The sequence below is a fragment of the Setaria italica genome, chromosome V (genome assembly GCF_000263155.2).
Source record: "Setaria italica strain Yugu1 chromosome V, Setaria_italica_v2.0, whole genome shotgun sequence".
Taxonomy (NCBI): Eukaryota; Viridiplantae; Streptophyta; class Magnoliopsida; order Poales; family Poaceae; genus Setaria; species Setaria italica.
The window spans coordinates 44,213,621-44,235,589 of record NC_028454.1 but is presented as its reverse complement, the minus strand read 5'-3'; the positions used below and the strand labels follow the sequence as shown (position 1 = coordinate 44,235,589).

Below are 21,969 nucleotides of genomic sequence, written 5' to 3'. Positions count from 1 at the left end.
CCCATTTCCCCCCAGCCCGTACATTCAGCGTAACGTGTCTCTCTGACCTGTTCTGCATGGCGCCCAGATCTTTTCCCCACGGATCTCCACCTACCAAGCAATCAAGGTCCTCCTTTGCTACCTGCGAAGCAATCAAAACCACCTGCTTCTGTCAGTGCCAATGGACATTGGTGGCGTTCTGCAACACCTGCAGGCAACGGTGCTTGGAGCCTTGGAAAGTTGCAAGATGAAGAAAGCAGAGTCATGGAAAGGATCTTGCAGGCCTTGGATGGATGCAGCCTTGCTAAAGCTTCTTTCGAACCCGGGTTCGGTGATTCTCTGCCGTAGCTGGCCAGAAATGAGAAAACGCGGCTTTTTTTGTCAGCAAAGCAAGGCTGACTTCCGATGGGGATGGGCGAACGGTGAGTGTGACCGGCGATGAGGGTCCTGTGGTTGGTTTTCGGCAAGGCTGCCGGCTGCCGCCACTTGCGCGTGGTGCCAACGCAGGCCTCACATGCGCATGTGTGCTCGGAAAATGGGCGAGCTCCTTGCTTGTCCTCGGGTTCATGTTCATGAACCGGGGCAGACAGGATGGTTTACTGCTCCTCGGCGCCATGGGTCCATGCGGTCGCTCCAAATGCAGAACGTGACAGCGATACGGATCTGACCCCAGACAGTAGGCTCCCACGAGATCGAACAGCGCCTCTAGCAGTCTAGCAGGACTTTGTTCAGTTCTCTTTTGCAACGGGCCGAATTGTTAACTTTTGGAGAAGAGAAACGTGGAGTCTGTCAACTTAACCTCATTTTAAGCCTGGAGCTCCGGATCATTCAAATAAGGATTCGGATCAAGCTGTAGAACGATTCCACCATGCTGGCGATCTGATCGCAGTTTTCGAGGGGTTTCAGTGATTCAGTCATGGCAGCGTAATTCAAGGCAGCGGCTGGCATGCAAGGTTGCCCCCTGCCATGTTGTTTTCTGGAGAGCAGAGTCCCCTCCCTACGACGATTACCTTAACCTGCTGCCGCCATTTTTCAATGGACACGGCGCACGTGCTGCGCTGACCGTCCGTTTCTCCCCCTGTTAATCATTTGGTCCATAGACCTCTCCTCACTCACTCTGCTGTTCGCTACTCCGATCTGAGATTAGTTTATTGGCTTGCCTGGCTTTGCTGAAATCTTTATCCTTAAGAAGGAGTTGGACTCACTTGTCCTTTTCCCGGGAAAGTTTATTAGTCGTGTTTGGCTTTTGGGAGGATCAGCTAGTTTCTTCGGAAAGTTGATGTGCTATGCAGAGCTCATTTCTCCAGGTTTTGTGAGCGGTTTATTCAGACTTATGTCCACATTCTGCTCGAGATTTCAAGCTTCGGATTCGTCAACCACGGAAGAAAGAGAGCAAAATTTGACGAATCCGTGGGCAATACAACGCCGTAGCATTCGGATGGGACAAAGAAAAAACACCTGACAGACTCCACTGTCCATGTTGGAGAAGCCTCCATTTGGGCGATGTCCGATGCTCAGCGTTGGAGATTCCATTTCCATTGCTTGTGCTGCGTATATTTTGTCCGAAGCACTTCATCTCAGTCACGATGCTCGTCTAATCATTTCCATCTAAATTTTCCGTACATTTTGGAATGCGAAATGTCATTTCAGAATGGTTTAAACTTGGAGAAAAATCGTTTGGGGCCTGAATTCCTCCAAAGTGGATTCCGGGATTTAGCTGTCATTCCAGGTGAGCTTAAGCGAGCGATATGATGAGCACGCGAGCGTTTCTTTCCGAGAGGAGGAGGAGGAGGAGGAGCTGGGTCCTGCTGGGGGCCGTAACAGGCGAATGCAGCGTCAGAACAGGCTGTAGTGACAATGAAATCAAGATTTAAACGGGGTTTGGCCGTTTCGGGAGGAAAGGGATGGGATTGGCTGGCCAACGCGAAATGTGGAACCGATGCGCATCCATGCACTGGCATCTCCCTGTCCCAGCCCAGAGTGTAGATTGTTTTCTTTGCTCAAGCCGCTGTTCCTGCTACACGCACACCGGAACCTACCCCTTTGTTGCAAAACTTGCTCAGAATCCTGATCGACGGCTTATCTGTTTGGTTTGTGATACCTTGATGCAATAATTGTTGCCAAATTGTGTATTGAGGATGTAAACTTATATGTTTCTCAGCCAACACAAACTGATATGTTTGCCATAACCAAACTACTCTTGGCAAAGTAAAATTTCTGTAGGCAATCTTGCTTCATCGATACCCGCTCTATCTTTATGCAAAAAGTCATACTTTATTCCACTATTGTGCTACTATACATATGTTCTTGCTTCTAACTTTTTCCGTGCTTGGTAGAGTTTTGGTATTTACTAATTTCGTACTGAGCTGTGATGTTTATTTAACATCGTATCAAGATATTAGTTTTGCCGAGGCATCCATACATCTTCTATCGTTGCACAAAAATCATACTTTTTTCGCTACTGTTCTATGTCTAGATATGTTCTTAGTTTTGCTTTTGACTTTTTCCGAGCCTGGTTGAGCTTTCTTTGGTATCCATTTATTTTTATTGTGCTATTTTGTGTCCTGCACCAAACTAGTACCTCATGGAGACTAGAATATATGGTACCGGTTAACTATAAATTACAGCAGCGACAAAAAAATAATCTATCATAATAATTTTTAGGATAAACTTACATCCTGTTTGGTTCCAGCCTCCTAAAATTTTAGCTCCTAAAAAGTTTTAGTCCCACCTTAATCCATAGACTAAAGGGTGTTTGGTTCAAGTCAATTAAAGTGACTAAAGTCTATAAATGTTGTTGAACAAAGATACTTTTACCCTTCTTCCCTTACCCCTGCTACCCCTGCGCGCAAAAAAACACAGAAGCGGCGCTCTTCCTCGCCAGCGTCGGTTCCTTTACCACGGTGGCGGCGCCTTCCCCTTCGTGGCCCTCGCGGACGGATCCCCGGACGCGGCTGCCTCGCGACGTTTGGGAGGAGGGAAAGCTAGCATGGCCTAGCCTCACTTCAACATCCTCAGCTCCAGCAGCGGCGGTCTAGCTCTACGCCGTCCGCGGCCGGCGCCTGTGCGCCATCGGCCACGCCCCCATCCCTACCCCCGTGCCTCGACAACAGTGGCCGCACTCCACCTTGCCTCGGCCTGCCGGCCGTCCTCCCGGCGCCCGCCCGCCCGACCTCGTCCCGGCGCTAGCTCATCTCCCAAGCCATCCAACGAGTCACGGAGCAGGAGGAGGGGAGGCTTGGCGATGGCGCCGGATGTGAAGATGGCTCCTCCGTGAGGCGAGGTCGGAGATGTGGGCGGGCGGGGCGCGGGAGACGGATCTGGCGGGGAAAAGGGCGGTGCCTGTGGCCGGTACCGTTGGGCGGCGGGCGGCGTCAGGGAGGGGAGCGAGCTACGGCCTGCGTGGGAGGGCGCGGCCGCCGACGTGGGGAGGGGGAAGCGAGCACCTCCATCACGCGGCTGGGCAGGAGGGCGGCGGCGGTTGTGGATGCGGCGGCGGCGGCGGAGGGAGCCAGGTGGGAGGCGGCGACAGACACGGGTCTGGCGCGGGGAGCGTGCGGTCGGGACGTGGGTACGGGGGCAGTGGCGGTCCAGGATGGGTTTTAATCGGTTTTAGGAGGGGGTGGAGCTTCTAAAGAAATTGAAGCCTCCTAAAAGTTTTTAATCACTTTTAGTCAACGTGTTTGGCTCTTTTTTAATCACTTTTAATCAATATGTTTGGGTCTTTAGTCACTTTTTAGGAGCTAAAAATTTTAGGAGGTGGAACCAAACAAACCCTTAACATAAGAATATAAAATGATCAGCTGCATGATTTTAGGAGGTGGAACCAAATAGACCCTTAACATAAGAATATAAAATGATCAGCTGCATGATGAATTAGCAAATATAAAGCTCCCGCGATACTACTCCCATTCAACATTTACAGTTGGTACGCGTAGCAGCCCCAATTCAAAAATGTGGAGCAGGGTGGCCAGAAGCATTTTGGGAATCAGGGCCGTGGCCCTAATCACAAAGGCCACCCAGCCAGCCCAAATCAACCATCGCCTCCTCTCTCTCCCCACACATCGGCAGCGCATACAAATTTCCGACGAGACCCTAGCTTCGATTTCTTCCTCCTCTCACCGCTCAGACAGGTCAGGCCAGGCCAGGCCCCGGCGGGGAGAGAGATCCAGCGAGAGACCGCGGCCTCTCGCTCCTCCTCCCCTCTCCAGAAGCGTCTAGAAGCTTCGGGAAGGGAACCCGCCGCGGCTCAAAGGAGGGGAGGGAACGCCCGCGGGCAATGGCGGCGATGGAGGCCGCCGCCGACGCTATGCTCGCCGCCGCGAGCCGCGCCTTCTCTAGCACCTCAGCCATCGCCATCCAGATCCAGGTGAGCCCCCGCCCCCTGCGCTCCGCATTGTGGCTGGATTGTGGGCGGCGGCGCGGAATTGTTCTGTTCTCTGTGTGTACCTTTCGAGGGATAATTTTGGCCGGCGGAGAATATTTCAATTTTGTTCTCCAACCAATAGGAAATTACCAGTGTGTTTTGTAACGGCGCAACTGTATTCTGGATGTTGGAAGATACTGGGGAAACTAGTTAACTGTGCTTTTGGATTGTTGTAATTGTGAGATGGGGTGATGGACAAGTTTGATTACTTAAGTCTGAAAAGCCAGGAAATGTTTCCACACAAATTATATACCGGCTATTGGTGTATATGCTTGGAGATTTGTCGGTTTTGTTCCGACAAGCTTTGTCGATCTCAGTTTGTCTCCTTTCATATGCTATGCGCTACCAATTGTAGGCTATTTGACCTTTCTGGTCCATTCTGAATTTCCACGAGTATATGGCATGTAATAGTCATGTAGACTCATTTAAAGTTTGGAATTATTTGAGTTTTTTACATCATTTTTTTTGTGCTTCCCATTTACTAGCATACTATAACTTACTCCTTGTTTCTATGCTGGTTATCCCATTTGTGTAGGGTTGCGTGATCTGTTTAGTACTTGCTCTTGGATGGGCGGCCGCTTCAATTGTCAGGTAAAGAAAGGAGTTTGTGATTTAAGGTTTTACTTGATGAGACCGGAAATAATGTAGCAGCTGATTTTCTTTTACAATCTATGCTCTCTTACCAGAAAAAGGGTTATACTGAACATGAGGCGCAAACAATTAGATGGAAATAGTTTTGCATTTCTTTGTGATGACATAGATGAGCTTGAGCACTCCGTTCAGGAGAATTTACCTAGAGTCTCTGTAATTATGCCTTTAAAGGGCTTTGGCGAACATAATTTGCAAAATTGGCGAACTCAGGTATGATCAGACTGCTAGATGTGTATAATAATCGATGTTATGTTTTTAATTATCATGTGCCCTTACAATCCATAAAACCACAGATTACATCACTTTATGGTGGGCCACTGGAATTCCTGTTTGTAGTAGAGAGCAAAGAGGATCCAGCTTATCATGCCGTTTCCCGTTTGATCTCAGAGTACAAGGTAGGTGGATTACATCATTATATTAATAGTCATGGCATCCTTCAAACTCTCTTCGTCTGTTGTAACCTTATTAGATATAATTTTCAGGACAATTTGGAGGCGAAGGTGGTTGTGGCTGGGTTCTCAACAACTTGTAGCCAGAAAATCCACAACCAATTGGTATGTAGAGAATGTTGTTTTCCTCATGGTGCATTCCATTGTCTTATCATGATAGACAGCATTGAATGTTCATTTTAGCTCATGCTTGTAGATGTGCCTAGCGTGTTGAATGGAGTTGTTAAATGTGCATGCATTTGAACAATGCGTTCTACTATGTTCCCCTTTTATGTAAAGGTCGTTGTTTTCTTCACTGTGCATTCCATTGTCTTTTCACAATAGACAATATTGAATGTTCATTTTAGCTTATGCTAGTAGATGTGCCTAGCGTGTTAAATGGAGTTGTTAAATATGCATGAATTTGAATAGTCAATACTATGTTCTTCTTTTGCTCTGGTTTGCTTTTCTTCCTTTTACCTATCATTCATCTTCACCCTTTGGATTATCTAAATAATCTTAAAACACGGTAAACTGTAAATGCTATAGTTGTATACCTTGCAAGCATGAGGATATTTGTACTGAAAAGAAACTTAAATGCCAGAAATTTTAACATTTATTGCAGTTACTACATGGTCATATCTTGGCCTAGCTTTCTTTTACCAAAAAGCCAAAAAGTGCAATAAGTTTAAAATAACTGGTTAATGGACTCTTACTCATGTTTATCAAATTGAAACAGATAGGTGTTGAAAAGATGCATAAGGATACCAAGTATGTCTTGTTTCTTGACGATGATGTGAGACTGCACCCTGGGACGATTGGAGCCCTCACAAAAGAAATGGAGAAGAATCCTGAGGTCTGTGTTTTGTTGAACTGCTCCTTCCTTCTTCTATTGCCTTCTCTGTGTTGACATTGTATGCTTTTGTGGCTGGCAGATATTTATACAAACAGGATATCCCCTTGACTTGCCTTCTGGCAGTTTGGGCAGCTATTGCATATATGAATATCACATGGTATGTTGGCTTCTCATTAAAACTTAATATCCTGCAAAGTTATCCAATGAACCAACGTTGTGGGTGCCTGCCTGTGCTTTCATGAAGTACAAGAAAGTTGAACTGAAATTCACTTCACAGTTCACAGCTATTCTGCAGATTAAGTTTTTTATTCCAATTTACTGCCTTACGCATGAATAATTTTGTTATTAACCTTTTCTCATGTCTGGAAAAAAGCTTTTAATTGACATCCAATTGCTTCTGATACACTGAGATATTTGATCCTTTTCATTTGTATTTTTTTTTGTTCGAACAAATCTCTCCTTCATTAAAAAAGATCGCATATGTTATTGATCTAATCATGTTATCTGCTAAGTGCAGTACCTATTATTCCACCAAAATACTTGCTAAGCAACATGAATGTTGGAAAATGCCATCTTTGAGAATTTTCATCATTCGTTCTATAATGAAATAGTATCTGTCCCTTCCATGGTGCTTTGCTTCTCTTTTGTTTAACTATGTGATTGTTTGTGAATTAAAGGTTTGCATAACAGCAACGCTATTTTTAGCTGCGCAGCATCTCCTCATTAGCATACGTTACCCTGTCATTCTGTCTTTGAGTTTTTTTGCTAGCTAGTTATATAGTTCTTTGTCTGTATGTTCACTGTGTTCTTTTTACCGTTGATTCTCCTTGCAATTTAGTGACAATAACCATACTGCAGCCTTGCTCGATGGGATTTGCAACTGGTGGGAAGACTTTCTTCTTGTGGGGTGGCTGTATGATGGTATAGTTTATTTCCTAACGAGAAAATTCTCTCTATATTTGCTCTGTATGTACTTAAGTCGTCCGTAGTGTTTCTAACATGACTTTATTTTAGATGCACGCTGATGATTTTAGGCAAGACCGATATGGTGTTGTCAGTGGATTAAGAGATGGTGGTTACTCAGATGATATGACATTGGCTGCAATAGCAGGTAATTCTTCTTTGCAAGGAGTTATGTTCTTTTGTTACAGAAACCCAAAATTTTGTATTAAGGATGAAATACAATCTGGTAAACCCATTCGTTTACTATGCTTAAAGGCCCAGAGCTGCTTATGATGCTTCGGTCCTTTTTCTATTTGGGACTTTTAACTTTGTTCATATCAATTTTATGTGTTTTCGGTATATGCTTTTGACCACACAACGTGTGAATGCATCTTTCACAGGACAGCACAAAAGGCTCATATCCTCACCTCCTGTTGCTGTGTTTCCGCACCCTCTTGCCAGTGATCTTAGCTTCTCCAGGTACTGCCAATTTTGCATTTGAAAAATATGCATCTTTTTTTTTCAACAACGCAGGAGAGCTGCGTGTCATTTCATTAAGGTAGAAAAAAGAACAAGGGGCCTAGCCAAGGCCAGGCCCAGAACAAAGACGCACACCACGCACACACATACACGCACAAGCCTCTAGCTTACAGGTGCACCACAGAAACTATCACATAACGACCTAGCAGCACAGCCTAATTGGCTGTGGATAGCGACCTGGCAAGGAAGTCCTGAAGCTTAGAAGCTCCAGCCATGCCCCACAAAACACACTCATCAGCCACTTTCCGGAGCAACTCTGTAATGCTTGGTCTTGTATGTTCAAACACCCAAGAGTTCCTATGCTTCCGAAAAATATGCATCTGATCTGCACTCAGTAAAAGAACTAAATTACGTATTGTTGTTACAACAAAGCTTTTATATTCGAAGCAAGTTTGGGTAGGTTAGAAATGGGAGCCAAAAGAGCATATTATATATATTTTTTACACAGAACTGTTGGAAAGTCCCACACAGCATATTTTCTATCAAAAAAAACAAGATGGATATGTTCATGGGTCAGTGAAAAATAAGCAAAGAATCAAATTATACAATATGCTCTAGCCATTGAAAAATACTTGGAAAAAGATCTTTCTCCCTATGTGTAGTGGTAAGTGATACATAATACTTGGTACAGTGCGGCACGGTTCTGGGTTCTGGTGTGCAACAGTGATTGCACAGCTAGAGATGTGTAGGTGTTCCAACGGCAGGCCCCGCAGGGGGCTCTTGACTTAGGACATGTTTGATTCCTGCACAAGCCCCTTTCCTTGCCTCGCTTGGCAAGGACTGCTGTTTGGTAGCGACTAGCAAGTGAGAAACTTGCTTTGGTCGGCAATCTTGCCTGGCTTGGCGAGTATATCCTGGTTCACACAGGAGAGCCAAATCAGCTCGGCTCTCCTGCATGAGCAAGGTCATGCGGTGCAGCAACTGGTTTCTTACCACATCCACGCAACGGCTGAGCTGCTCCCAAATTTGAAATATCGAAGCAAAATTCAAAGCCTGCTACACATAATATAGAAGCAAAAATAGAAGCCATGCAGCTCCAATTGACGCACAAATCGCATGGCAATCTGGCACCTTCTGCTGTCACTGGTGCCCTCTTTGTCACAAATCGAAGTTGGCTGGGCGTGTGGGAGCCAGCGAAGCAGAAGTGGAAGGCAAGGCCGCACAGTCAGCGCATGCGTGTCAGAGCCATGGTACTGGCCATGCTTGCCATCGTCCCATGCCTCCTGTTTTGGTTGTGTATCTCACGTTTTGGTGCTGGATTTGGTTTGGAATTTCATTTGGTCGGAGGTAGAAGAAAGGGAAATGGGAGAAGGGAGGTCAGCAAGGACTTTTCTTACCTTGTCTTGCTCAGCCAGGCTGGTCGAAGCTTGCCTACCTGGCCTATGCTAGTAAAATATTTAAATGCGCCATTACCTGTGGCATTGTGCTGTGTCAAGGTCTCTAGGCCAAAATACCCTAGTGGGAATTATACTTCCACATACTAATGTAGCATGAACTTCTACTACTTGTGCGACAACACTTGGGGTTTCTTTCATTTACTCCGCAAACGCTTATGCTAAGACCAATCTATGCATCTTGATTGGCATCGTGTTCTGCATTTACATGTTTGTTTTTAATGCAGGTACTGGAATTACCTCAGGAAACAAACTTTTGTCCTTGAGTCATATGTGTCAAATGTCAACTGGCTGATGAACCGTGCATTATTTACATCGCATTGCTATTTGTCATGGGGATTTGTTTGGCCCTATATTATGGCTTTGGTGCATCTTTTGACCGCTCTGCGAGCGCCGTACAGCAAAATTGTAAAGGAAGCATCTGATTCATCTTGGGGTCAGTTCCTCGGCCCTCTCAATCCCAAACTTTGTTGTTGTCAAAACATCTCATCCCACTTTTGTCTGGCATTCTATTTCAGGTTTGCACCTAGTGGGCCTCTTGTTTATATGCACTCTCATAGAACTTGTTTCAATGTGGAATTTGACAAAGGTGGAAATTCAACTGTGCAATATGTTGTCTCCCGAAGGACCAAATGTATCTCTTGATTCATACAACTGGGGGCTTGTGAGTGTTACCTTCAAAAAACCAAATAATTCTAGGACCCTGAATTTTTTTTTTCTGTGATAACATTTTTAGTAACCTTATTTCTGTCGGACTTCAATTTCAGGTGTTCATTGCTGTTTTGGTAGACAATTTTCTCTACCCTATATCTGCATTCCGATCACATTTCTCCCAGTCAATTAATTGGTCTGGTATCAGATACTATTTGAGAGATGGGAAAATAAGCAAGGTACATGCAACACATTCTTGGAATTTTTCCTTTTGTTATTTTCTTTTGCGATGTTTCAAGAAAATTCACCATGCAAAATGATGTCTCGGTTTCCCTGTACATCTCATTTTAATGGTTTTGCAGATCGAAAGAGAGAACAGGTCGAAGTATACTGATCTTGGAGGGAAGCATCTATATGGCAAGAGGACATACCCCTCTAATAAATCATTGCTTGGTTACCTGTCAAGAACTTTAGCGCAATGGCATCAGCCAAAGAAATATGATGTGTAGGAAATCCAACCAGGAATTCACCCCTCAATTTGATGGGGCCTCTTGTTGTACACTCCTTTTGTTTCATCCTTTTCTCCCTCCCTCCCTCCCTCCCTCTTTCCCGCTCCCTCTTTCTTTGATTGTTTATTGATTATTAGGTTCATTCATATTAAATTTTGTGGTGTTCAAGCGGCACCACTTGAAAGGTTTGCACCTCATAGTTCCTGTAACATTATAGATATGTAACAGCCTGATTGAAGAAGTGAAATGTTCCATATTGACAGATGGTCTCTTTCGTTCTTGGTTTCTTGTTAGTTTGTGAACGGATGATAGGGATGTGTGACTGATAAATCTATTTCCATTTACTAGTCCGTGTGGACGCGATTAATTTGGTTATAATAATTGTATTATTGCAATGTGGTTTTTTTTTTGCGAGGTCAAATTCTTAAGCTTGACAACAGCATACAAGCATTATTTGGTCAATATTCAATTTGCTTGAGTTGCATATAAACATCAACAGTTCGGTTTAAACATCTCTTGCAGCCCAGTTGACATCCAATTGTATTCCTATCTTGGACCCTTTTGAGTATTTAATCTGAGAATGGTCCCTGAACAACTGTTTGAGTTGACATCTACTCACTATTGTATCTTGATGTCGCAAGATTCTACTTTTGCTGCTTCATTAAAAAAATGATGATGGACAAAGGCAAAGGAGCAATTGCTCATGCCGTCCAGGTCGCTTCTCATTAGAAACATCTGCTGCCCCATCATCAATGGCATTTTCAAGTCGAACTGATCTGTCAAACTCGTCTCCTGTGAGACCCTACAGGGATCCGTTTCAAGGTCCTCCGTGGCATCGATGTGACTCGTGGAAGACCGGGAATATACCGTACCGTTCGACCAGTCACCTATGGCGGCTCTCTCGGGAAATTCCACTGCTCCTCGCCTTTCCGGGGTCAGGCTTAGCGCAGCCATCGCGCACTTGGATTTGAATAGAGACCACAACTCTGGAAGTGCAAGCTGCCGTGGCTTTCTTTTTCCTTCCGGCGGCTTTGTTTTCCTCTCTAAAATCGGAAAAGCCGGTCGCGACTCGCGACGGCGACCGGCGAGCCGAATGGCAGTATGTGTCACGCCACGTGAAGCCCGTGGCCGGAGAACCAGATGCCGTGCCGCACCTGCGAGACGGTCCTCGGTGGCTCGGTCCTGGTCCGGGTCTTGTCCGGCACAGCGACGCCGCCACCACTTGCGCTACCGCCCAAACAAGAGATCCGACGGCCTCAGGATGCTTTGGGACGCGAGGACGAGCCGGGCTCGCGAGGGAACGGGCACGTGAGCGCGGTGAAACGGGAGAGAGCACGAGAAGGGAAAAAAAAGCAGAGGATGACGGAGGCGGAAGGCAAGTTTGGGTTGGGGAGTCGGGTGGAGCGGAGGGAACCGTGGGCGCGCGTCCATGTGTGCGGATCGCAAGACTCCGGAAGCGGCGGACGGGCGAAACCGAGGCTGCCTGCAGCAAGCCGAAACGGGGATTCATGGCCGCCAGGATTAGTCCCGACGCCTCCGGAAACGACCTGCCACCGCCGGTTTCGTGCGCCGCCGCCGCCGCCCCCCTGTCCGTGCGGCCGGCGACAAAACCGCCCGTCCAAAGGCTGTCGAGTACACGTCACAGAGTCCAGGGCGCGTCGCATTTTCGCATGCACGGGTGACGGGTGGCTCCGCGGGGTCCGCGCGGCGGCGTGCGCATTGGTGCCACGCGCGGCGCAGACCCGCGGCGCGCGGCGTCGGCCTCGGCTCCGCGGATCGCGACGCAGCGTCTCGTTTTTGGGGGTGGGGGACGTGAATGCTTTGGACCGGTTGGGGACAGGGGGTGGGTGGCACGGTTGGGCGAAGTGAGAACCGGCCGGGCGGGAGCGGTTTGAGCCCGTGTGTAATTTTTCCTTCGAGCCCCCGACAGGCAGTACAATTTTTTATTGGAGAGGCAGTACAATTTTTTTTAAAATTTTCACAACATTTCCGATGCTGAAAAACTTAGATGGCGACGATGCAATTTGGACTCAGCTTACAAAACAAAAATACGGCTGCTGACACCTGTAAGGCTGGGCAAAATAATACAGCCGATGCTGTACGGCTGGATACACCTCGCAGTAAAAACCAAAAAAACGGCTCGGAGGGCTTGAACGCAAATACACACATGATACCGGGGGCCCACAGCACCGAACCGGCGCCGCACATGGTTCGATCCGCCGCCCCGCCCCGCCCCGGCGCACCCAGATCGCATCCCGTCTCCGGTTTCTTTCCCCTCGATCAAGCCTGGACCCCTTTTAAATACCCGGCCACCTCTCTGCTCATCGCCCCGTCCCATCCGCCTGCCAAACCATCCCCTCCCCCAATCTCCCCTCGCAATCCCCGTAGCCTCCCCGCGAGCATCGACCATGTCGGCCTACTGCGGCAAGTACAAGGGTATGATCTCACCGTCTCCTCCCCTCGCCCTCTTCCTTGTTTTCTCGTTATGTGTTGATCTGCTTGTGTGATGTTTTTGGATCGTCTGTAGCGTAGATCCATTAGTTGCTCGATGTTGTTAGCAGATCTGGCCGTGTTAGATGGATATATGAACATGCTGATGATTTGTTTGAGTTGTGTTAGGCCTTAGCGGTGTAGGATTTCTGGAAATTTATTTAGATCCGTACATAGTGTGCTCTGCTTTTATTTAGCTTTTAGGGGTTAGGTGGTTGCCAGAGAGGGTTTAGGGAGTCAAGCCGCTGTGATCGTTCAAATTCCTGTAGGATCTGCTAATTTTTTAGATCCATGGTATATGATTCTTATTGACACCTATTGCAAGAATTTGTTGGGATCAGATTATCTCGGGTCATGTCGGATGTAGTTTTTTAGTTTATCTCGCTAGCTTTTTACTGGCGCCCTGGTGTGGTGGATTCCAGTGCTGGTCTCAATTACCAGGTTAAATTTAGATGCATTTATTTTGTTTTGCATGCACTGGTACCTCCTAGAATGGGATTGTAGGCTCTCGGTGCTGGTTTCAAGTGATATCACCAGAACTTTCATTTGTCTTGCTTGCATGCACTGGTAGCTTCCTGGGATGTTTTGTAGTGCTGTTCCCACATGTCATTGAACCTAGAACTTCTTCTTTTTGTACCATGGTTGTCTTCTGGATTTGAGATATAGAAAGTTCCATCTATGTTAGCTGATCAAATGAACCATTTTATACCATGCTATCTTTATTCCCTGGTCATGATGTTTGTGGCATAGTTGTTTCATACCTTTTAGAGTGGACTGATTCTTGTGTGTAGTGATTGTGATTTGTCAATATGTGCTGCACTACTTTTTAGCTAAACATTTGTGCTTGCTATTTTACAGATGAGCTCATCAAGAACGCTGCCTACATTGGCACCCCTGGCAAGGGTATCCTTGCAGCTGATGAGTCCACTGGCACCATTGGCAAGCGTCTCTCAAGCATCAACGTTGAGAACATTGAGGAGAACCGCCGTGCCCTCCGTGAGCTCCTCTTCTGCTGCCCTGGTGCCCTCCCGTGCCTGAGTGGTGTGATTCTCTTCGAGGAGACCCTGTACCAGAAGACCAAGGATGGCAAGCCCTTCGTCGATGTCCTCAAGGAAGGAGGTGTTCTCCCCGGCATCAAGGTCGACAAGGGCACCATTGAGGTTGCTGGCACTGACAAGGAGACCACCACCCAGGGCCATGATGACCTTGGCAAGCGCTGCGCCAAGTACTACGAGGCTGGTGCCCGCTTTGCCAAGTGGCGTGCTGTCCTCAAGATCGGCCCCAATGAGCCATCGCAGCTTGCCATTGACCTGAACGCTCAGGGTCTTGCTCGCTATGCCATCATCTGCCAGGAGAACGGTCTGGTGCCGATTGTGGAGCCTGAGATCCTCGTCGATGGCTCTCATGACATTGAGCGCTGTGCTTATGTCTCTGAGGTGGTCCTTGCTGCCTGCTACAAGGCTCTCAACGAGCACCATGTCCTCCTTGAGGGTACCCTCCTGAAGCCCAACATGGTGACCCCTGGGTCTGACTCCAAGAAGGTGACTCCTGAGGTCATTGCTGAGTACACTGTCCGCACCCTCCAGAGGACCGTCCCTGCTGCTGTGCCCGCCATCGTCTTCCTCTCAGGTGGACAGAGCGAGGAGGAGGCCACCCTGAACCTGAACGCCATGAACAAGCTCAACACCAAGAAGCCGTGGTCCCTGTCCTTCTCTTTCGGCCGTGCCCTCCAGGCGAGCACCCTCAAGGCCTGGGCTGGCAAGGAGGAGAACGTGGAGAAGGCTAGGGCGGCCTTCCTCGCCAGGTGCAAGGCCAACTCTGAGGCTACCCTCGGCACATACAAGGGTGACGCTGCCGCCGGCGAGGGTGTCTCTGAGAGCCTCCACGTGAAGGACTACAAGTACTGATCTGCCTCTCCTTGCGGTATCCGTTTCGGACCTGTTGCTGAGTGTGGTTTGCTCCTTAGAGCATATATCCGGACATCAAGAAAACCTGAACCTGCTTCCCTTTTGTGGATGATGGTTCGTTACCTTTACATTTTCGTATATTAAGTAGTTTCGTTGGTGTTAATTAATCTCGTGTAATTTGGACCTGCCGATGGAGAATCGTGCAGCCACATTTTGTTTATCTTTGCTGAAATGCTGGTTACATATCGGCAAAACCATTCTATATGCTGAGTTGGTCGGGGTGATATCTTCGTTGTGATGGATTGCAGCACCTAGCTTTATATTTTTCGCTCACATGCTTTTTTTGCAATTTTCCGCTTCTATTATCGTGGGCAAGTTCGGCCCGGTCCTTTATTCTTGTGAACGAATTGATTAGGATGCTGTGATCAAATTAAGTAGATGCGATGTTAGGTACGGAAGAGTCAAATTTATTGTTGATCAAATTACTAATATTCAATAAGTATTATTATAATATTTATGATACCAAATAAGTACCATTAGTTTCTTTATTAAATATATTTCAATCTAATCTTTAATCCCCTCTATAATTTGATCAAACTACAATAATTTGACTCTATAATTTGATCAAACATAAAATGATTTGACTCTCTAAGTTGGAACGACTTTTAATGGAACGGAGGGAGTCTCGAACAGAAGTTTTGCTTGGATGTACTTTATGAGATGTGATGTACCCCAACTGTCAGGTGTATCTGTATGCTGCTGCTTTTCGTGTTATATCTTTTCAATTCAATGTTGCCAAAGTTGTTTCGTACTTTCGTGGCCTGCTGGCCTCACAGCATCACCCGTGCCATAGCTCTTTCCAGGCTGGAGCGAAATCAATTTCAGGCTGGTAGCAGGCCATACCGTAAGGTGACCTCATAGTTTGGGCATCACCGTCTCTGCGTACGTTTCACCAAAGCCACATTCTTACCGTGTTTTTTTTTCCTTCTGTAATTAGTATGCAATTGGCTGGAATTAGTATGCAATTGGAGCTGTTTGGCTGCAATCAATTCCCTTTCATTTCAGGTACTGAATGAAAGGCAATCGATGCAGGTAATTTTTCCGCCTTGGAACTAGTGTTTGGAAGCGAAGCGTGTGGCTGGAGGAATTCCATTTCGCTTCAGGACCTGAATGAAAGGCAAGCGAGGTCACTGTCAGGCTTACAGCCGCCTCGTCCCATCCTCGCCGCTCCGCCGAACATACAAAATGAGCAGTGGCGGTCAGGTTCATGTCAACAGAGCAGAATTTCAGTAGAGGTATTCAAGCCCTTCGACGCCAAATCGACCCGGATCCTAGTTACGCCCTTCCGGTATGGCGGTATGGCCCTTCATCTCTGCTCTGTCCATTACTCCATTTGTTCAGACTACAGACTGAACGGTGGAGTTCTTTGCTCGATTCTATTTCCACATCGAGCTATCCTGCATTGTCCATCCCAACATACTTATGGAGGTTTTAGAACACTTATCTGAACACACAAGACAATTGAAATGCACAGGAAAGCACCCAGGCCCCTGTTCTCTTCATTCTGAATAACCCAGCAATTTGCCGGATGAGAAATGTCAAGCTAGTAAAACCCGAGACATTTTTCTTCTTTACAATTATTACAACGGAACAATGCCATCATGCAAAGCCAGGGCAATGGAGTGGCATACCACAGAGAGTTTGTCAGCAGCGGCTTCGCTTTGCCAACTCGATCCGCAGAGGATGGTCGGCTGCCGGAACCCTTTCACCTGCTTGTACCCCTGATTCTTCCCAGATCTCTCTCTCCCCTTTCAGAGTTTCAGAGGGGAGCTTTGTTAGACTAGGTAGTCATAGTAGACCAGCAACATGTTGTCCGGGACTATCAGAGGCAGGCTATCGATGAAGCTGAGGAAGTGCTTCACGTTCTCCTTCTCCAAGGTCACTGTGTCGATCACGTCGTCGTCGCCGGTGAGCACCCAGAGGTCTCGGGATCGGACTCTCTTCAGGCTTCCTCGGCAGAATGGGCATGACTGGGATCTTGTATACCTGCAGCCACGATATGTTTCAGAGTTAGAACTGGATAACACGCAAAGGGAAGAGGCGTCTGACTGGCCCAGAGAGAGTTCAGGGCTAATATACCGATCCTTCTAGATAGCAACATTCACTTGTAAAAACAAAATCCAAGCACTAAAACCAAATAGGAAAATTCTTCATGTTCCAGTGGAAATCAAGACAAGACACTATTCTTTATCCTTTCAGTAAAGAGTTGCAGAAACCTGAAGCACTACATGGGTAATTAGCTAGAATGAACTCTTGGTTTGTGCCTTAAATTCATGCTCTAAATGGATGAGAAGCAGCACCTCTTGAAGATATCTTATTTTTAAGATTTTTGGCAACTGGCAGAGCCCAAGCTAGCTTCATCCTGATCACTAGGATTTCAGTAACTGCCACTAATAGATAGGCCAGTGGTTATAGAAGAATCTACTGCTAATCTCCGATTCTACTGAGTATATCCATAACATAATCTTAAGCGTGTAGCTATTGACTTTTGCCAATTTTCTAATTACCCATCTGGTTGATTGAGTATCACTATAAGAACCTGTCATAGTGACATATATTTATTTTCCGCAAATAATGACTGGCAGATGACATCCTTGGTACACAAGCAATCAAGCATGATCTGCCAGCTAAGAGAACATCAATTAGGATTTAGAATACCATGCCACATATCAATCCCTTTAATTTTGGTTTGTAAACATGGCTGTTGGCTGGCATTAATGATATACTGATTTTATAGGCCAGAACTCTCCTGGTTGGCTGCTTTCAATTCCATTAATGCACTATTGCTAATTGTTTTATTAGTATGATGAAACGTGGGGCTCTTAACAATGGTGCAAAGTACCATAATTTGTCCACTAGGCTCTGGCTAATGCAGCATTCAACTGAAGGAATGAAGAGAGGAGAATGGATCTCCTAACGTGGCACATGATACCTTGGATCACATCATATCCCTCCTAGTTGACAAACAGAAGGATGAAAAACTTAGAATAAGAAAAACGGAGAGCTCCAAGACACCATGGTGATACAAAACAAATAAAAGCCAACTGAGCAGCACATGAGGTGATGACGATAAGTGGCATTGCAGAACTACAGTAAAGAACAAAATGGAGAATTTTCAAACACTCAAGAAAATGTAGCTTCAGCATTTGACTAAATGGAGGCTGGAAGTAATGAGCGTGCCCAAAAAAAGAACTGTGCATTAAGACTATGTTGGGTTGTTGAACCACCCCCTCCCAACCCCCCAACAACAATGAGTGAGAAGTAGCCCACAAATTAGACCAGAAGTTTGAGAAAATTATTGAACCACCCTTGCTATCAAGACTGCGTCAATGCTTACGCGACTCCTCAAACCTTATCCCTCAAATCCATATCACCTTCAAGCTATTCAAACCGCTGGCAATTTTTTATGGTAGCGTATGACATGGGGGCCTAACTGATAATAATCCTGGCTCAGATATCATGCTACTTAAATAATACACCTCAAACGGATAAGCAAGAGCAACAGGGGAGCAATACCAGTCTCGGTAACAGTTGATGCACATGGCATGGTTGCAATTTGGAAGGACCATCTTGGTGCAGGTATCCAAGCAAATGCCGCACTCATCCTCCCTGTCATCATCGGCAACAAGCTTCCGGCCGCCGCCGGACTCCTTGCACCACCCTTTCTCCTTGCAGTCCTTGTCCATCAAGTTGCCCTCAAGCTGTTGCAAGAACGGGTATATGATAGCTGCATTCCATGGTCCCAAAATTAGATTACACCAGCACAAGAAGAAAATCTTCCAACTGAACAGCTTGTTGATTACTATGTGGTAAGCATACCATAGAATTCCTTCAGGCTTGCTCTCCTTTCTATGGTGGATATAGAGGCATCTTCATCAACATAAACCTGTATGTTCAACCAAGACCACGTCAACATTCAAAATCGGCAAAAATGACCAATTCGTGAATTCAAGAGCTCTGTTAGCAGGGGCAATTCAGTACCTTGTAGACAAGAACCTCGAGCAGGCCAAGGTAACTAGGGAGGGTGTACGACAAGGAGCAGCTGCAATCCATCCACTGGATAAGGTTGAGGATGATTGGAGCCATGGAGCTGTAGGATAGCCTCATCTGCACGCAGGCACCCCCGTACGCCCTGTGCACAGCATGCGCCCTGAAAAAAGAAAAGGGGGAAAGGATTCACCTATCCATCAGTAAATGCATAGAACACGAAGCGAATAAAATCAGAAGAAGAAAAGGGCAAGCTTTCTCTATTCTACACCTTTTTCCTGTAAAATCAAGTAGCAAAGGGGAGCACCGAGAATCAAGAAAGAACAGAAAGCAAGTGAAAAGGGAGTAGAAGATTACAGGGTGTTGGCATGGTGGATATCAGCTTCAAGGGCCTTGAGAGACCCCCTGAGGGACAACGGCCTGCCGCCATGGAACATGTCTCCCCAAGAAGTCGAAGCAGCCTCCTCTTTCCGTCTCCTCCACACCCCTATCACGAGCTCCCAAGCCTATAAGACACTCAGAGGCTTGGGCAAGGCGCAGAGGGGCTCAAGAAGCAACGAACGAGTAAGCAAGCAAGAAGAAGGCCAACAAGAAAAGAAATGGAAGACGCAAGCTGTTTTGGTTTGGGTTTGTGGGAAAGTAGCTTTGGGAGGGGAAGGGAGGGGAGGGAAACTGTGAAGGGGGGCTTTTGTCCGTCCTGCGCCCATGGTCCCCTTGGTTTTATAAACAAGGGAGCAGGAGATGTCTCGGCAACTTGCGGTTGTTTGCTTGAGAAGAAGTGCAAGAGCTTTGGAATAAAGTGAGGGGAGGGAAGGAGACAAAGGCAGAGGAAAAGCCTGCACAAATAGGGCATTCATGGTGCTGAGATTAGGAGCAGTTATGGTGCAATTTTGATGTCTCCCAATTTCGACTCTTGTCCAAATTTCTATTATTATTTTGAAATGTCATTGATAAGAAAATTACAAGGGAAAAGGTTAGCTGAAGAATTATCCACTGAATTTTTTATGTGTATAATTTTATTTGAATTTACATTGAGAGTTGGAACCCATATGTTACAGATAAAAAAAGGTTCAGATTTCTGGGGAAAAGGCTGAAAAATAAAATGTGAGAAGGAGAGAGGAGGAATAAATAATGGGATGGATAGATTGATGATATGGATACAGGGAGTGCGCAGATGACACACAGAAAGGATGGGTCTCGGTGGGGAGGTGGCCGCCTGGCCCTATTCACTACCGGCTGGTGGGACCCCGCGCCGGTTTATGTGGGACCCCCCTGTCTTTTTCCTTGTGATTTCCGTGATGCCATGGAAAGAGATATCCATTATGTGACGTGGAAATTGTAGTCTAGTGATGGGTACAGACGTGCAGTATAGTAATTTGCAATTTAGAGTTTTTCCTGTAAATGAAAACATTTTCCTCTTTTTGCAAGGCTTGTACTACGGAGTACTGCTGTACAAATTTTCAGAAAAGCATGTGAGGTTATGAGTATTTAGGAGCTTGCCATCTCTTGCATTTAGACCCGTTAATCTCCATTTATTTCCATTTTGTTTTTTTATGGCCTAAAACTTTGGTTACTGTTTACTTGGAAAAAAAATGGGTATAATTACCACCGGTGACTTCCGTATGACTCATACCACGTCTTCTAACATACTGGGAAACGCAATCTCGGCACCATGTGACCTATACATGTTTTGCCACTGTTTGTCTGTTGGTGACTTCTGTTGATCAGCCCCGATAAAATTAAAAAAAAAACTGATCATCTGCTTCCGCCGTGCATCTACGATGAAAACAAGAACGGAAATTCTGTTTGGTCCGTGGTCCTGGACAGCGTACACCATCTTGCCATGGCAACAACAATGGCCGGGGCCCCTGGATTCCCACTAGAGAGAAAGTGAGAATCCACTGTATCTCTGATCTGTCCAGCGACCAGCGTCAAATATCTAGTGGGCACTGCTAGGCTACAGGAAAACAGGGGCAGGCAGGTCAGGCTGAGCCTGAGGATGAGGGCATTGCCTCACCATCCTGACCCGCTTCTATGATTGCAGGTCCTTTCTGAGCTTTACCCTAGATTTCCGGCTCCTGTCCTACCGAAATCGACAGTGCTACTGCTACAACAGATATTCTGGGTTTATGTTCAGTCCAATGCTTTTACGGCAACACCTAAAGATATAGGAAAAACGAATCTTGTTGGCAAATTCTTTTCTTCTCTTAGCAAAATGAAATGGAGATTTCGCATCCTGTCGCTGCCTCAGTTCTCCGGCGACACTGATGGCCTGGCCGTGGCTTGAAATGGAAGAAAGAAAAGAAGATAGAAAAATACTCTTTGGGTGAGGGCGTGAGGCAAGCTATGATCTCAGTCACCACTCTGATGGCATGATGGCGTCCATGGCCGTCGTTGGGAAGTTGGAGCAAGTCAGAACTTCAGAAGAGATAGTGGGGGTTTGAACGTGTGATCACAGGGGGATCAAGGGAGAAGACCATACTGCATCAGTCTTCAGCGGCAACCGGAACGGCCGGCAAATCATGTTTCTAGTTGAAATTTCTGGTTCATTTTTGTTGAATTGAACGTGTGTGGACTCTGCCGGTGTGTAGACTGTAGAGCAACCGCTGCTTCTAATCCTCGTTGACATGAGATCGTTATTTAACTGCAAGTGTTGCACGATGACGGGGGAGCGAGGGGGTGGTTGAACATTGGAGTGCGGATCAGGGTCTTCTACCGTTCTACGACAAGGTTATTGGGACATGCGTGACGTGTTCAAGAACGCAGCTCCAGCTGTTTCCTGATCTCGATCTTGTTTTGGCATAGCATGCAAGTATTCCATTCCCATGCCGACGATGGTTCTTACTTCTTAGGCTTCCACGATCCAGACATGCTACGCCGAAAGGAGCTTTTCAGGACAAGTATTCTAGCGCAAAACTTTGGGGGCGCATGCTGTCACTACTGGAAAACTGAACATTGCTCCTAGCTCTTAGTACGAGTTGGTTTTTGACTTGGTACTAATACTAATGTGAGCATTAGTACTGGGTCTAACGGCTAATTTCACAGGAGCCCCCATGATCCCCTTTAATACTGGTTGGGAGCTCCAATCGGTACTAAAGGTTACGCATTAGTACCGGGTGGAGCCTCCACCCGTACTAATGTACCGGATC

The 21,969-nt window shown here is 46.4% G+C and overlaps 3 protein-coding genes across 3 annotated transcripts; 2 read left to right on the top strand and 1 right to left on the bottom strand.

Annotated features, from left to right (window-relative positions):
- Positions 1-3,993: 3,993 nt before the first annotated feature.
- On the top strand, positions 3,994-10,655 carry LOC101756929. The gene is made up of 14 exons (XM_004970910.4): positions 3,994-4,348; positions 4,941-4,996; positions 5,092-5,266; positions 5,350-5,451; positions 5,539-5,610; positions 6,224-6,340; positions 6,420-6,497; positions 7,199-7,261; positions 7,355-7,451; positions 7,684-7,762; positions 9,444-9,652; positions 9,735-9,880; positions 9,984-10,106; positions 10,230-10,655. Exons 1-14 carry the CDS (start codon positions 4,259-4,261, stop codon positions 10,374-10,376), a joined length of 1,554 nt encoding a protein of 517 aa, XP_004970967.1. The 5' UTR covers positions 3,994-4,258; the 3' UTR covers positions 10,377-10,655.
- Positions 10,656-12,594: 1,939 nt separating this feature from the next.
- On the top strand, positions 12,595-15,093 carry LOC101756517 (fructose-bisphosphate aldolase 1, cytoplasmic). The gene is made up of 2 exons (XM_004970909.4): positions 12,595-12,812; positions 13,725-15,093. Exons 1-2 carry the CDS (start codon positions 12,785-12,787, stop codon positions 14,771-14,773), a joined length of 1,077 nt encoding a protein of 358 aa, XP_004970966.1. The 5' UTR covers positions 12,595-12,784; the 3' UTR covers positions 14,774-15,093.
- Positions 15,094-16,291: 1,198 nt separating this feature from the next.
- Positions 16,292-19,523, bottom strand: LOC101756112. Its single transcript, XM_004970908.3, has 5 exons — positions 19,178-19,523; positions 18,815-18,983; positions 18,653-18,719; positions 18,350-18,560; positions 16,292-16,819 (listed from the first exon to the last, which is right to left on the bottom strand). Exons 1-5 carry the CDS (start codon positions 19,255-19,257, stop codon positions 16,609-16,611), a joined length of 738 nt encoding a protein of 245 aa, XP_004970965.1. The 5' UTR covers positions 19,258-19,523; the 3' UTR covers positions 16,292-16,608.
- Positions 19,524-21,969: the final 2,446 nt, after the last annotated feature.

Excerpts from the sequence above, each read along its gene's own strand:
- LOC101756929 (XM_004970910.4), top strand. The coding sequence starts at position 4,259 with ATGGCGGCGATGGAGGCCGCCGCCGACGCTATGCTCGCCGCCGCGAGC. Across the intron at positions 5,452-5,538 it reads GTTTGATCTCAGAGTACAAG|GACAATTTGGAGGCGAAGGT; the intron begins GTAGGTGGATTA and ends TATAATTTTCAG. Across the intron at positions 6,498-7,198 it reads GCATATATGAATATCACATG|CCTTGCTCGATGGGATTTGC; the intron begins GTATGTTGGCTT and ends ACCATACTGCAG.
- LOC101756112 (XM_004970908.3), bottom strand. The coding sequence starts at position 19,257 with ATGTTCCATGGCGGCAGGCCGTTGTCCCTCAGGGGGTCTCTCAAGGCC. Across the intron at positions 18,984-19,177 it reads ATCCACCATGCCAACACCCT|GGCGCATGCTGTGCACAGGG; the intron begins GTAATCTTCTAC and ends TTCTTTTTTCAG. Across the intron at positions 16,820-18,349 it reads ATCAACTGTTACCGAGACTG|GTATACAAGATCCCAGTCAT; the intron begins GTATTGCTCCCC and ends TCGTGGCTGCAG.
- LOC101756517 (XM_004970909.4), top strand. The coding sequence starts at position 12,785 with ATGTCGGCCTACTGCGGCAAGTACAAGG. Across the intron at positions 12,813-13,724 it reads CTACTGCGGCAAGTACAAGG|ATGAGCTCATCAAGAACGCT; the intron begins GTATGATCTCAC and ends GCTATTTTACAG.